Consider the following 15,801-nt stretch of genomic DNA (forward strand, 5'->3'; position numbering starts at 1 on the left):
AAAATATATCGACTGAAGTAAGACTTTCAATTAAAATACTCACACATGTACTTGATGACCCAAAAAAGAATCAAATTTGGTACTGATTATGATTTTTATGTCATCAAGGACCCATGAACTAGTCAGTTAAACTGCCATCTTGTACTACAAGTAGACTTCATGAACATATATACGAAAATACGTACAGCTTCAACTGTATAATAAACATGATAAACGGTCAACAGTAAACAAAACAACATGTTCAAATATTAACTGATGTTTTGTGAATATACGTAGAGCTACGTACAGCGAAAAATGAAGGTATGACAGGATCTTGGTTCTTTCTGTGATAGTTTCAGGTAGCATAACATATGGATATTTATCAATCCAAGAAATCAAATTATTTCTCAAAGAAAAGAGTTCACGCCAAGTGATACGATGTTGTTTTCTTACCCCTGGAAAAAAGTTTGACGAAAGTGTAACTCATGGATAAGACGACCCCCCTTCTACAGACTGCTTTTTTTGGTCCTCAAAATTCGGCTTATAGACGGTCATATACAGGTAACACGCATCCTTCTCCATGGAGTGAAACGGATGCAATGCCTGAAGCATGGTGGCTGAGCCGCACGGGCTCGGCAGGCTGTGAGACTACAGATCAACAATATTTTTAGGATAGGCGACACAATCATCAGTAGACTTACGAAGAATCATACAGAATAACACCAATCTCTGTCCATGAGTAGGTAGGGTTTTTAGTTTCTCGCAAACACAGATTGATATCATTTTGTACATTTCCCCAACAATTCTTACTGCATTTCTGTGTCAAAATCCAATTCTGTATGAGCGCTGCAATCTCTGACCTGCCTTCATGTTGTACGGGTTTACCATGAATATTTAACACTCGGCACTTAATGGCTGTATATTGAAATTGGGAAACATTTTGTCAGTGTTATCATAGTCACCCTGTGGTATTCTAACAATAAAATAAAGAACACTACATTAACGAAATCATACTACTTAATACCTCAGTGATACCCCAAGGAGCATTCTGCTCTTAATTATAAGATCATAGCTATACTGAAACAGAAATCCCTGAGAAAACAATAAATCTGAAGAAATATGGAAGATTCAGTTTTAACCAAAGGCTGGTGATACACATGGGGCTTTGTGTATTTCTTCAAGCCTTTCTTACAGTCAGCTTTCAAATTAACTGTTATTTGAACCTTTTGGCCAATAAGAAAGCTGGGGGCAAGAAAGGCTGATCCAAGAACTTGGGAATATCATGACAGTATCCTTTCATTTAACATCGCATACTACATCTGACTCTCCAGCCGACGCTGAGACTACTGGCCCTTGAACTGGGTGTAGCGATCGTGGCAAGATTCTGCTACATCAGCTCTTGGATGCAGGAAGTCCCATCATCTTCATGCTGTACACATACAGTTTACCACAAACAGTTTGTGGCCATTTGTGTTATGGCTGATCCATCTTGGTGTTCCTGTAAGCTTACATATAGATGTTCCATCTGTCTCGTACTATCTTCTCATCCACTTGATTTCTGGTGAGGTGTGATGTTGTTCACCCTGTTCGTGGCTCTGCTCTGTTCTGCCATGTTCTGTCATGTGTATCCCCAATCCTGCCAGCAGGATGTCGGGCAGGTTGCCCTGTGCTGCATCCACTTAACTATGTAAATGGAGTACCTAGAAGTCCTCTAGGTAGAATTTTCACTGCAACCTGTAATTGACCATAAGCACATCTTGATTAAACAACACAAGACATTGCATATTCCTGATGTGTAAGTTTGACAACGGTGTAAGAATCTGCAGCAAAACGTCGCTCAATGCAATAAAAGAGCTGTTGGTATCCATAAAGTCATATGTTTCATTAGTGATTCACCTTCTAAAACGTTTATATAACAATTAACACAAATATCTGCAACATGTATTTGTTAAACTCTTATGGGAAGGAAAACTTTCACTCTCACTCCCGTTTTCCCTGTTCATGGAAGTTTGAAACTTTCCGACTACTAACCCAGCTGCCCATCCTGTGTTGCATATTTTTCATTGAATCATAACAAAGTTATATCATCAGAACTGCCAAATGTATATTTCTCACGACTGGTCTTGTCAATTTTCTGTCAAGTTAACTTTACTACACGAGAATAGTTGCCAGTGAATAGTATGGTGTACCGCTAGCCTCACAACTGCTCGAAATGTGTGAATGAACGGAGTAAGCTTCATGGAACATTGTCTTACAGAAGTGTTCACGATTACAGTCCATTGTCAGTGACCAGGTCCCCACTTTCATCTGGAACGTCTTGACCTCTGGGCAGCGGAGGTGGGTGGATCACATCACGGGACATGAGCACCTGAACAACAAATACATCACATCTTACACAGCAGGAATACACTATCTCTCACACAGCAGGAGTTTTACAGAGCTCAAGCTTTTGTTGCTTTTGAATAATGTCTGCGAATAACCTGCTGCTCACTCTTATTAGAGACAAGCATTTTTCAAGACTGACTCAAACATCTTCCAAAAACCCTTTGATTTAAGTTTCTAGTTTCAGATATAACTACAACAGAATGGGAAATCATAATGAAATTCAAGATTTTCAAGACTAAAAAAGCAAAACATAAGGACAATAATGTCACCAGATGGATCAACTCATAAAATATCCCAGTAACCTACCGGTTCCGAGGAGGCATGTCCAGACGAGGAATATCCGGTCTGCTGCTGACCTGTTGAGTACAGTGTGCGTGAAGAACATGTTGCATGACAGACAGTTAGATAGATTGGTGTGTGATACAGCAGAAGAATAATGAATCAGGTCCCCATTTCACAAAGCTCACGTAAGCCTAAGATCTCGTAACTTTTCTCATAGCCTTCTTACCTCCTATGTTACAGTATAGGAGGTACGAATGCTACGAGAAAGGTTACGAGATCTTGGGCCTACGAGAGCTTTGTGAAACGGGGGCCTGGACAGTATACAGAAACCTTTAACATTTTCCATGATGTCACTGTGGTGGGTGAAGCCATTTTGGACCATTTCTTGAACACAAGCATAAAATAATTCAATGCATATGCATCCCCCATGAATATCTTATGCATATAATCATCCCTATTGTGATCTACCAAGGTGTCTAGGTGTTACTAGATCTAACTGAGAGGTATGATAACTGTGCACTCACGTCTGATCTTGCCACACATCTCACACACAGTCCTGCTGGGGATGTTGGAGAAGGTGCAGAATTCACATGTCCACTGTCTCGGCATAACCGGTGAGGTCTGGGCCCCTCCCACCTGGCGCCCTGAGCCATACTGCGGGAATGGCGCATCTGTGATCATAGCAAGCAATGGAGGATAACATATGAGGTCATAGCAAGCAATAGAGGATAACATAAGGTCATAGCAAGCAATAGAGGATACCATATAAGGTCATAGCAAGCAATAGAGGATACCATATAAGGTCATAGCAAGCAATAGAGGATACCATATAAGGTCTACACATATAGGCACTTGGGACACCTTAACACAAGACTTGAATTGTATTTCTGATCACATAATCCATTCATATATCATCCATACGTGATTCCTTAATTCCATAACATCACCAAACTGTTTTCAAGACTTTCAAAACACAAAGTCATACTTCAGGAAAGTTTAAACCAATTTTGTATTGTGCATTTTCAAACGAAAACTGCTCATAAGCACATGATAGATCCAATAACAGACTTTCTTTAGAGACAGGTCTTTGGGGGTCTCTTTTAAACTTGTCAGTGCGACGCCAGTAAGTATAGCATAATATGCTCACTGTTCATGTTCATGTATGGCTGGTTAAACCCTTGGGGGGACAGTGGTGGCAAGAAGCCTGCCAAGCCCATCTGCCCCTGGGGTGAGAAGCCGCCTTGCATGGGTGTGTTTGGATACATGGGCATGTTCTGGAACTGGGGCTGGTTCTGGTAGCGTGGGTAGGTTTGGTTCATCATGTTGCCCTGGAACTGAGGGATGCTGCTCTCTCGCAGTCGCCGATTCTGGAGACAGACACAGAAATATAGAGAATATGCAATGCATACGAAACAATCTAGTCCACTTTGCTCGCATAACCAGTACACTGTTACATGCCATAAAAGATTACCAGTGTTTCTGGATTCAAAATGTATGAAACATATCAGTTATCGCATTTGTATCAGGATAACAAGAAGTTGAAAATGAAAAAGAAACCTAGTAACCACCCCATGCGTGGTTGACTGTATGTTATATTTGTAATAACTCATGTTCATCTTTACCCTTGAGTCATATTGCTTAAAATATCTAAACTGTTAATTACTGGTTGGCAAAAACAACGTGTATGAATCTATACCTGTATATGTAGAAAGATCAAGAACAAGCGAAACAACGGATATTTTTTTATCAATTTTGTTTTAATATCTTTAGATTTAAGTAAGTGATTGGGTGAGTTTGGTTTTATGCCACATTTAGCAATATTCCAGCAATATCACAGCAGGACGAGTGGACGCTTTAACCACTAGACTACCCCACCGCCCCATTTAGATTTAAGTTTTATTGGTATGGAACATTATAATGTTTAGCTACAAGCATCATAGCTTGCACATAAAGTGTATCAATGAGATGCTGAGAGTAGTGCTGCTGGTTTGGGTGCTGACCTACCTCGCCATGGAGCTCGCGGACCTGCGTCTGAAGACTCTCGTTACGTTGCAGAGTCTGCTGCATCGTTGACTCGTGACTCTTCAGCTGAAACAACACACCATTTAATTTACCAGTGATGACGACAACCACAACCTTGAAAGGTATGATAAAGACGTCGTCAGTAGTAGTGGCAGAAACAGAAATTGTGTATGAAGGGTTCGTCTCATGTGAACTGCACTGAACCGAGATGTATGGGTGGTGATTAACTTTATGAATGGGACGTGTTTTGGTAAGGTGTTTTTGAAGATGGAAACTTTGTTCTGGGTGTGTTTTGGCAACAGGATTGAAAGAAGATGGAAGAAAAGCACAGGGGGAGAGACAGTGAGTTTACAAATAGGCATAAAAAGCAATGATCTTGTTTAGGGGAACCAAGCAGAGCCATAACAGATATATCCACAAATAGTCCAATTTCTTTGAAAATCAGACAGAAACATGGCTGAGAATGGCGAGTTCAGAGAATTATGTGTAGAATTAAAACAATAACAGAAACAGTGAGTTAGACTTGATGGTGAAACATTATCTTGTTTCATGAATACTTCAAATCTGATTCTTGATACATGGATGCATAATCCGTTAAGAGCCCGGAAATGAATCAGCAGTAATTTACATTCCTGCAATATGCCATAATAATATAAATATGACAGAGTTTCTGTTTACGTAACAGAGCAGCCTAGATGAAGCTTGTCTCACCTTTTGTTCCAGCAACTTGTTGCGACGCAGGATGGCTTCCTTCTCCTCCCTGACCTTGTCCAGTGTAGTCTGAAGGTCATCCCCAACAGACTGGGCAGCTGCACGGTCTTGCCTCTCACGGTCAAAGTCTTCCTCGAATACGGTCAGCTGTCACATACCAGTCACACATCAACACACTGGTCATAGAGATTATGACTATAGCAACGCAGATGTCTAGTGGAAATGGCCCTTCATTAGCAAATTCAGCAAGAATTAGGCTCCTTCAAATGTCTTTGGAATAAAATTCAAATTATGCTCTCATACCACACAGTCAGCACTTCAACTATTCTTTCAAATATACATGGCTGCTCAATACTTTAGTTTTGAAATAAATAGATTTAACAAACTCTATTCTTTGGGCTCATTACTGCAGTCATAAAAAAATGATGTATGTGCAATTTTTTCTGTAAAAAAACTCAGGAAATATTACCTTTTTAAAGAACAAATGCCCACCCCCTCGCCCTCAAGTAAATCAATTAGTTGCTCCCTGATCTACACCATGTGAACATTGACTCCTACCTGCTGTCTCAGAACCTCTATCTCAGTTGTCAGATCCTCTCTGTTGCGCTCCATTCCAAACTGGCCACTTCTCATGTTGCCTTGGTAACGAGATTTGAGAACACTGAGTTCTGCTTCTAGGCTGTGCTTATCCCGGACCGCTATCTCAAAGCGGGCCTGGAGCTCACACACCTGGTCCTGCAGACTCCGCTTCTGGTTCGAGCATTGGTGAAATTTTGTCAAGGCTTCCTCCCTGGCAGTCTACAAACACATATCAGAACGTGTTCCTCAGGTTGTGTCCAACATGTAATCCGATCCTGTTATCAGAATTGAGATGATTTACATCATTACAACATAATCCCACTTTGGAGGTGTTAAGAATCATCATTGGAGAAATCAGCAGTAACCATGGTAACTACTTCTTACCTCCAAAACCACAGGTTTCACAGGTACTGGAGTAAAACGCATGTCGTCTTGCTGACTCAAATGACTTGAGAGCAAGCTACCAAATGTGATCAACATGGATGCTTATTGTTTGTGAATATTAATTGGTGTGAATATTAAATAGTTTGTGACTAACGGGGTCAAGTACACTGACTTAGATGATGCATATGTGATTGTATCTCAATGGCAGTGACTGATGCCCATGACAATCACGGTATTGCTTGGTCCAAATGTGTTTGTTTAAAGACTGTCATCGTATAACTGTTATACTGCTGAATGCACCGATAAACAACAAAGAAGTTAATTGGTATACCTTCATCCAATTAAACCAGCTTAAGAACAAATTGGTCTTGGGGTAGCCTAGCGATTAAAGCATTTGCTCATCACCATGAAGACCCAGGTTTGATTCCCCACGTGGGTACAATGTGTGAAGCCCATTTCTGGTGTCCCCCTCAATGATATATCTGGAATATTGCTAAAGGCGGTGTGGGGAATCGAACCTGGGTCTTCGGAGCGACGAACAAACGCTTTACACTAGGCTACCCCACCACCCTAAACTAACAATAAACATCCATGGATCAACTCCATTTAGTTGGCCACCTCTCTGTCTACTCACAAAACAGTGGCGACTTGGAGTGAGACTCTGCTAGATTCCTTATTCAATGGCACAGTGGGCCCTTCAGACAGTTACACATATGTCCAAATATTCAGAACTTCTGACCTAATCTGTATCATAAACACTACACAAATGGCTCTGGTCCCAGAGTTAAGGATATCCCAAGGTGGAGTTTCCCACATTTTTGTTTATGTTCATCATCACTTTCACTGTAGAGGAAATTTCCAAATGAATGACATTTAACGTTTTTTCACCAAGGTCAAAATAATAACAACAAATAAGGAAACTAAGAAAATTAGGAAACGTTCTTCCTCGAAAGAATATTCCTCACTACGAAGAGGATTGTTGTGGCCAGGATATGATGTTTTCTTGATTACTAATTGGATTAGCTGTACAGTGGATTATGTATACCATTACTTCAACATTTTGATGAATTTCAGATGATACTTCCTTGACATATAGGATCTAGCGACAAGTCAGGAATATACTGGGATCATATTCCCATTGGGTATTGGCTCAGTCAAGCAATTGTCCACTTTGTACCGACCAAGGTGGCCGTGGCCAACTTGATCTGTGAAAGGAAGTAGTATTATCCATTAATATGTGCAAGGTGAGGCATGGTCAACACTTGTACAACACACAGTGTATATAATGTCAACTGTACCCTCCCACATGATTAACTTACAAAGTATTTGGTTACAGAATGCTGTGGATTAGATGGCAGAACCAATAGATCTTCCATCTCCTGCCAAATTTACGGAAAGCCAAACCCTATAACACTGATTTGTAACAGAATCCCATGTTACCATGACAACAAAAGAACAATAAATAAAATATGTCCTCAAGGCAACTGTCATCCTTACAGATGTTCACAAAATGACCAAAACCAATTCAAAACCATCCACAGACAAAACTAATAAAAGCTGTGTGGGCAGACCAATTCATTTTACTGACTCTGCCTGTCCAATTTTATGTGTACAGATGTTTTAAAAAGTAGTTTGTTTGATGGATATAAACAGATAATCAACACTGTCTTCATATCATTTGTTTCCTCATCCTCTTGGAACATCAAAAACATCTGTGAACTCAAAAACACCTGGCCTTGCCTAACATGCCTAAACTAAAACCAAATTCAGTACAACTATTTGAACAAACAACGAATAAGATCTCACCTCCTCCTCATATGCCTTGGTCTTGGCATCCTGGACCATCTTCTCACAGTCAAGTTGGATCTGCTTCTCTCGTTTCTGCAGTTCTCTCATTTCCTGTTTGTAAGAGTCGACCTGTGACCTCATGTCCTTCACCTTCAGCTCCCACTGCTGGTTCAGTTCATGCCATCTGATGTTCCAGCTCTGATTGGCCTGTTTCAGCTACATAGAAAAAATAGTACCTAAATACATCTCTTGGTTTCTTTAATCTATAGGCGTGAAATCAGCTCCTGTAGCTTGTTGTAGTGAAAGAGTGAGTATTGTTTTACGCTGCACTCAGCAATATTCCAGCTATATGGCGGCGGTCTGTAAATAATCGAGCATGGACCAGACCATCTAGTGATCAACAGCATGAGCATTGATCTGCACAATTGGGAACCGATGACATGTGTCAACCAAGTCAGCGAGTCTGACCACCCGATCCCGATAGTCGCCTCTTACGGTAGCTTGTTGTAAGTATAAATAAGGCAGAGGAGGAGGCTCTTTGCTAATGATGATCACCCTGACTATATCAGTTGTACGTTCTTCTGAAACTTGGGTCAATGCTTATATTTCAGTTTACGATCATGTCTGGTTCAGAGTCATTACAGGGAAAACACATTAAACTATGTTTGTAAAAATCCAAAATTATATGCGTAGAAAAACTGAACATGTTGAAGTGAGTCAGTCGTTTTACACCAATTATCAAAATAACTGGGCCTAATAAGCGGTCAATGAATTAAGATCTTACATGAACTGCTAGGCACACCTTGCAACCACACCATGTGAGACGCCTTGTTTTGAAGATACCTCAGCCAAGCATGTGGCCGTTTACATCTTTGTCGGAACATAGGGAGGTGGGGTGGTTAAAGCGTTCGCTCATCACCCTGAAGGCCAGGTTCGATTCCCCACATGGGTACAATGTGTGAAGCCCATGACTGGGGTCCCCTGCCGTCATATTGCTGGAATATTGCTTAAAGGGGCATCAAACTGAACTCACTCACTCTGCCGGAACACAACCACTACCCACCTCTCTGTTCTCTTTCTTCAGACATCGGACGTTGGACATGACAGTGTCAAGGTCATCTGGCAGGGAGGTGTCCGCGCCTTGTTGCATCAGCTCCTCCTCCACACTGGCCTTCCCCTGAGAACAACCCCAGCAGACGATTTCCAATGATCAAAATCATTTAAATGATCAAACTTAATTCACATAATTACAATGTACTTCTTATTTTTTTAAATACATTATGTTTCATTACTGCTGCTTCTACTTCAAAGTAAATAATCAAATCAAAATGGAGACCATCAACAAGCTAATATCTCCTGTGAACACTTTAACGTATGAGGTTTAAGTATGTTTCTGTCTTTCACCATGTTACAATAATCAGGGATCAATGAAAGAAACTTGATTTATACTGCACCATCAGCATGTCAACACTAATAACACGGTGCAAACAAACCAGGCTTTATTTTCATCTGATTACTGTATCAAAGTTGAAACACCTGCTGTCAGTCATATACATTCATGACACACCACTGGAACACATCATAACACTGGGCACATAAACTTCACTTATCCAATTTTTATGACAAAGCCTTACAAAGCAATACAAATAACACAAAACACAGGAATTAGTGTTCTAGCATGTTGAATACAGTTTAGAAGATCTGACGGTATTCAAAGGAAAATATTGTGTGGATAAGTAAGCAGGGCTCCAGATAACTTTTGGGGGTGTGAGTGTACTAACACATCATATTGCAAGTGGAGGTGTACTGAGAATTTTGAAGGAGTACTGACATGTTTTTGTGTGAGCGAGTTGGTGATGTGGTTTGTCTGGACGATTTATCGATCACTATTGTCAACCATGTATTTGTATTTGAAGACGCGTGAGAAATAACTGAGTGACCGTGTGATGCGCGAAATGTCAGGTCCGACTGGATTTAAATAGGAACAGCGTAGTTTTTAGCCAATTGAAAAATAGTGATGCATATCGTTGAATGGCAACGCAAGTGATTCCTACTGTCAGGGTTTCCTTATGTGCCAAATCGTGCGATGACAACCAACATATACCTAGTTTGGAAGATATGGAATATAATGCTGACAACTTTCACCATCCCAGGAATAATGTCGACAATATTATAAGTTCGTATGGACGAGATCTGATAGATTTGTGTTGCGCTCACAACATACACATGATGAATGGGCGAAGTAGATCTGACCCTCGGGGTGGCATGACTTGTTTTTCTCACAATGGGTCCAGTATGGTGGACTATTGCTTATGTTCAACTGATATATTTAACATGGATCATGACTTCATTGTAGAAACTTCGTTGTGAATCTGACCACCTACCCATCAGACTTACCTTGTGTATACCACCTACTCCCCCACAGATGTGATGGGGACAGTGACAGTGTGCAACGCTTTGTTAAGATATAGGTGGAAAGAAGAACAGAAACCATTCTTTGTTGAACACTTAAATACTGCCCTGGCATCATATGGACTCGAGAACTTTACAAATGACGCCATTGAGGATGTGAATGACGCTGCACATAAGTTAACAGAATGTATAACATCGCGCAGATAGATGTAACATGCGATGTTTTGAAACTTTTCACCAAACAAGCCCTACAACGCCAGCTGGTATGACGAAAGAATGTAGAAACCTGAAGCAGCTGAAATATACTAACTTAGATTGTTTTAGATCAACTGGGGAGCTACATTTCTGGTCAGAATTTCGAAGTCTGAGAAACTCATATCGACAGCTATGTCGCACCAAAAAGGAAAATTATGAGGAAAATATGGTGAACCTGTTATCGCCGAATTCTAAGAACTCAAAGTCGTTTTGGAGCCAAGTTAAACGCCTAACAACGGATAAATCAACTGATATCAACTCTATATCGGCAACACAGTGGGTCGACACTTCAAAAAGTAATGAATATAAGTGATGAGAATACGGATCAAGACCATGTCAGAGAAGCCAGTACATTTCTTGAAAATCACGATGAACATAATTGCTGTGCATGCAATAGTGATACCATTAATAATACTCTGAACTGTGAAATCAGGCATAATGAAATTGTTGATGCCATTGACAATCTGAAGGACGGTAAAGCTCCTGGTCCTGATGCAGTAACTCAGAAATGATAAAATGTTGTAAAACTGAACTATTGCCATTTTTCATGCATTGTTTAATAATATTTTGAACAGTGGTAATTTCCCTATAGAATGGGCTAAAGGACTGGTTATACCGCTTCACAAGAAAGGTAAGAAGACAGAGGTTAATAATTATAGAGGGATAGCGCTTAGTGATGTCATGGGGAAATTATTTGACGTTTATATTAAACAAGAGGTTGACAAGTTTTGTCATCAGTATGATGACAAGATTCCTGAGTCTCAGGCTGGGTTCCGTGCTGGATATAGCACTGTTGATAATATTTTCAGTTTACAGTGTCTGGTCCAAAAGTATATCTCGAAACTAATGGTCGTTTTATTGTTTATTAAGCGATTTCAGAAAGGCATTTGATTCCATTAATCGTAAATTATTGTGGTTCTCAGTTTTAAATAAAGGTATTCATGGTAGAATATTTACAGTATTATTGGACATGTACTCCAAAGTTAAATCTGCTGTTAAACTGTCAAATAGTTCCATTTCTCATTATTTTGATACTTTAAGTGGTGTAAAACAGGGGTGTATTTTAAGTCCTTTGTTGTTCTCTCTTTTTGTTGTTGAGTTGGAAACTATGTTACAGGAATCGAATGTCCGAGGTACATTTGTTGGTCAAGAGTTTCGTGATATTTTATCTTTATTTTATGCTGATGATCTTTGTTTGTTTGATGATAGTGTGATTGGTCTAAAGAGAAAAATAGATGTATTGGAGCAGTTTAGTATCAAATGGGGTTTGGATGTCAATTTAGATAAGACTGAAATTTTAGTTTTTTAGAAATGGTGGCAAGTTACGGTTTTCTGAAAAAATGGATGTATGGCAATAAAACTATTAAGACATCGACCTATTATAATTATCTTGGGTTAACGTTTTCTAACAGGTTATGTTGGTCAAAAGGTATTGAAGTTCTTGTTCAAAAAGCATCAAAAGCCCTTGTATCCGTTAAACAATTAGAAGTAAGTTTCAGAATATTTCTTCTTTAGTTTTATTCAAGATATTTGATGCTCAGATTAAGCCAATCTTACTCTATTCTAGTGAAGTGTGGGGTCATTCAAAGTTTGAATGCATCGAGCGTTTTCATGTTAAGTTTTGTAAATATGTTATTGGTGTAGGTAGTTATGTCTCTAATGTTGCTGCACTTGGTGAATGTGGCAGATATGGCTTATTTGTCGATTGTCATAAAAGATGTATTCAGTATTGGTTAAAGTTGCTATCAATGCCTAATCATAGATATCCTAAGCAATGCTATCTTCTGTGTAAATCCTTAGACGACTGCAACCGTGTTACATGGGCTTCAAAGGTTAAAATATTACTGTTCTCATATGGTTTTGGATTTGTTTGGATCTCTCAGGAAGTTGGTAATTGTTCTTTATTTCTTAGTAAGTTTGTGCAAAGGGTTAAAGATTGCCACCAACAAGATTGGTTTTCTAAAGTTTGTGAATCAAATAAGTTATGTTTCTATCAAGAATATAAATCTCTATTGACAGTTGAATATCATTTATCCACTCTAAAGGATCATGAATATAGAAGGCTTTTATTTTTTGCTAAGATCTGGGAATTGCCTTTAATGATAAATGTTGGTAGACGTTGTGGTATTGTTCGCGATGAACGATTTTGTAATTTATGTATGAATGGATGTATAGAAGATGAATACCATTTTCTGTTAATATGTAAAGTTTATTCCATTTTAAGACAAAAGTATATTCCTGAAAATGTCTGGAAACATCCCTCTATTTATAAATTTAACATGTTATTAAGTTGTGACAAAGTGAATATCCTAATTTACTTAGCAAAATTTGTAAAAGAAGCTTTAAGGTTAAGAAGTGCTTAAAATGTGTATCTAACCATTTTGTCACTTCCATTATCATTTTCTGAGTTTTTGTACATGGGCCTATGGCCTTTATACGGAATAAAAGAATTGAATTGGATCGTGTTTCGCAAAAAGAAACTTGACAAGTATTTGTCCGAAATAGATTTCCATTTGCACAATACGCACGGAAATTAAATGTTAGACGTACAAAGGTATTTAGGTGCGTACACGATACGCTTGAAATCTTATATTATGTTGTAAATTAATTGATTTTGAGGCGTACATTACGCCTGTATGCCCCTTATCTGTAGCCCTGAGTAAGGATCAGGCAGGCATAACTGTGAAGTCTTTTGCTCACACTTTCTGCATGAAGGTAAAAATATTAAGTTGCATTTGACAATAGAATGCACTTGTGTGTTTTATGTCGCCAAAATGTACCATAAAACTGATAGATATAGTTGGGATGTCAACTTGTTATGTTGTTTAATCTAGATAGACCTTTGGTAAAGTCATACAAGGGAGGCAACTGCTGTTTTACCTGTGGTTTCTCTACTGTCACCCAGCCTGCCAAGCGAGTCTGTGATGTGAGAGGCTCGGAGGTGACAGGCAGCTGATCCCGATCATGTTCCAGCCTCTTGATTCGAGTAATCAGTCGCTTGTTTTCTTCTCTGGACAATAAAGTTAAATAAAACATAGAAAACTATTTTTTCATTATGATCATATTTCTGTTGATGACTTGCCATGGCTAATCCATATAGTATTTATCTGGTGATAAATAAGTTATCATAATGACAAAAATAAACATGTCATGTCAGCTCGTGGAGTAAGGTCCAAAGTGCAGCATGTCATAACCTCAAGGACGTTGAGCATAACATGGGTATCATACTGGCACATAATGAACTGAGAGATCATTGGTTTGGATGACAAGGGGAAGGGTGGGGTTGGGGGTGTCAATAAAAAACAGAGGATGTGTATTGACAAGAACTTTGAGTGAGTATGGTTTTATGCCGATTTTAGCAATATTCCAGCAATATCATGGCGGGGGACCTCTGAAATTGGCTTCACACATTGCACTCATGTGGGGAATCGAGCCCGGGTCTTCAGCATGACGAGCGAACGTTTTAACCACTAGGCTACCCCACTGCCCCCACAAATACCAAAGGAATGGTGTGCACACATTCATTGATTCAAACCTACATGTTTTACCCTTGCCAGGGCAAGAACTGTCTTCGTCACAGAAGATTAACATTTCACATTCATTATACTTGTTTCAGTTTGAGTACCATCCCTTGCATTAGAAAACATGCATATTCACCACCTACTGCATGAATGAGCCATAATCTGCGATCAAGTAAAACATTTTCAGCAAACCTGAATACTAGTACTTCCTTATACTTCCTGTAAGAAAACACACTGACACATGAGTGAATGGTTACATTGGTATCAGGCCTACTGCTGGGAGTAAAAGGTCACAGTCGCATTCAAGCAAGCTCAGGGGTGGAAATAACTTTAAAATTGCTTGTGTACTCCGGAACAGTGGCACATGTAAAATCACTTGCCCTGATAATTTTCCACTATACCGGCCGTTTTCTTGTTGATTTTTTAAAAATAAACAACATAATTAACATTGGAAAGTCAACTGGACACCGGTACAGTGTGATATACAAATTTGCTTGCCCGACAGAAAAAAACACTGGACTCGAACGTCGGGCAATGGGTTATTTCCACCCCTGAAGCTGATGATACTCCAACATGTTTGTGTGTAGAGAAACATCAGAAATATACCTGAGCTCAAAGTTCTGGTTCTTGAGTTCCTTCAACTCCATTGCCGTTGACGTCTTCAGCCTCTGGTTCTCTTGGGCAAAGGTGTAGGCCAGATTCTGGACAAAACAATCGCTCTTAAGACTGTATCAGGGTTTAGTATGGTAAGCCAAACAAGAGTGAGTGAGTGAGTTTTAGTTTTACACAGCTTTTAGCAATATTCCAGCAATAACATGGCAGCCGAAACAAGAGGAAGTAAACGTTTAAGACAGTTTCAATAATATCAGATACAGGAAGAACATGTAGGTACAGTTACCAAACATCATCTCTGACAGTAAATAATCTAGACAAGATGACACCCTTTCTAACAAGATAATTATCCAGTCCTCACTAAAGAGCTTTTGAGGCAATTAATTGGTAGTACCGCCTAATCTGACCCAGAATTCACACAAACAAGCATTGTCACTAAGGTGACATAATCCCTCGCAGCAAATTCTCAAATCAAACTTAAAAAGTAATGAAAGTTTAAGATGAAATTAAATGTCAACAAAAACATGACCAGTCAACCTACTTGATATCTTCTCTTTAGTTGTTCAAACACACAAATATTTTCAAGACTGACTTTGACCTTGATATGAATGTCATAGTGTATGAAATATGCAAATATGGAACTAAAGAAATTGCTTATTAAAAACATTCAAGGGAAGTCTTAAAAGTCTATGAAGAAAATCCAGTGAATTCAGGTTAACATGCTGAAATCTTCAAAGTCCCGCAGTGACCTTGAAAATTATGTGAATGTCACCAAAATTGACTCGGCCTGCGCCTTCATTAGATGAAGCTTGGTGTCAAATATGAAAAAAATCCAGTGAATGGTTCTTGAGATATCTCGCTGACCATCTTA

General features: G+C 39.2%; 1 protein-coding gene and 1 long non-coding RNA gene across 3 annotated transcripts in view; one reads left to right on the forward strand and one right to left on the reverse strand.

Annotated features, from left to right (window-relative positions):
• Window positions 1–247: 247 nt before the first annotated feature.
• On the forward strand, window positions 248–638 carry LOC124288109. The gene is made up of 2 exons (XR_006901385.1): window positions 248–398; window positions 541–638. It is a non-coding gene; the product is annotated as an uncharacterized LOC124288109 (long non-coding RNA).
• Window positions 639–1,116: 478 nt separating this feature from the next.
• LOC124288108 (TNFAIP3-interacting protein 1-like) overlaps window positions 1,117–15,801 on the reverse strand; it is a 48,994-nt gene continuing 34,309 nt past the window's right edge. For both annotated transcript variants that reach the window (XM_046724672.1, XM_046724673.1), the window contains 12 exons: window positions 14,925–15,019; window positions 13,678–13,807; window positions 9,194–9,307; window positions 8,149–8,346; window positions 5,938–6,177; window positions 5,380–5,526; window positions 4,651–4,734; window positions 3,794–4,013; window positions 3,171–3,317; window positions 2,671–2,720; window positions 2,235–2,347; window positions 1,117–1,713 (listed from right to left, as the gene is read on the reverse strand). In XM_046724672.1, coding sequence (XP_046580628.1) covers window positions 2,249–2,347; window positions 2,671–2,720; window positions 3,171–3,317; window positions 3,794–4,013; window positions 4,651–4,734; window positions 5,380–5,526; window positions 5,938–6,177; window positions 8,149–8,346; window positions 9,194–9,307; window positions 13,678–13,807; window positions 14,925–15,019 — 1,524 coding nt within the window. In that variant the 3' untranslated portion in view covers window positions 1,117–1,713; window positions 2,235–2,248. The remainder of the gene's footprint in view (window positions 1,714–2,234; window positions 2,348–2,670; window positions 2,721–3,170; window positions 3,318–3,793; window positions 4,014–4,650; window positions 4,735–5,379; window positions 5,527–5,937; window positions 6,178–8,148; window positions 8,347–9,193; window positions 9,308–13,677; window positions 13,808–14,924; window positions 15,020–15,801) is intronic.

Source organism: Haliotis rubra, unplaced genomic scaffold (genome assembly GCF_003918875.1).
Source record: "Haliotis rubra isolate DU_JTF1 unplaced genomic scaffold, ASM391887v1 Scf412, whole genome shotgun sequence".
In the NCBI taxonomy this organism is placed as follows: domain Eukaryota; kingdom Metazoa; phylum Mollusca; class Gastropoda; order Lepetellida; family Haliotidae; genus Haliotis; species Haliotis rubra.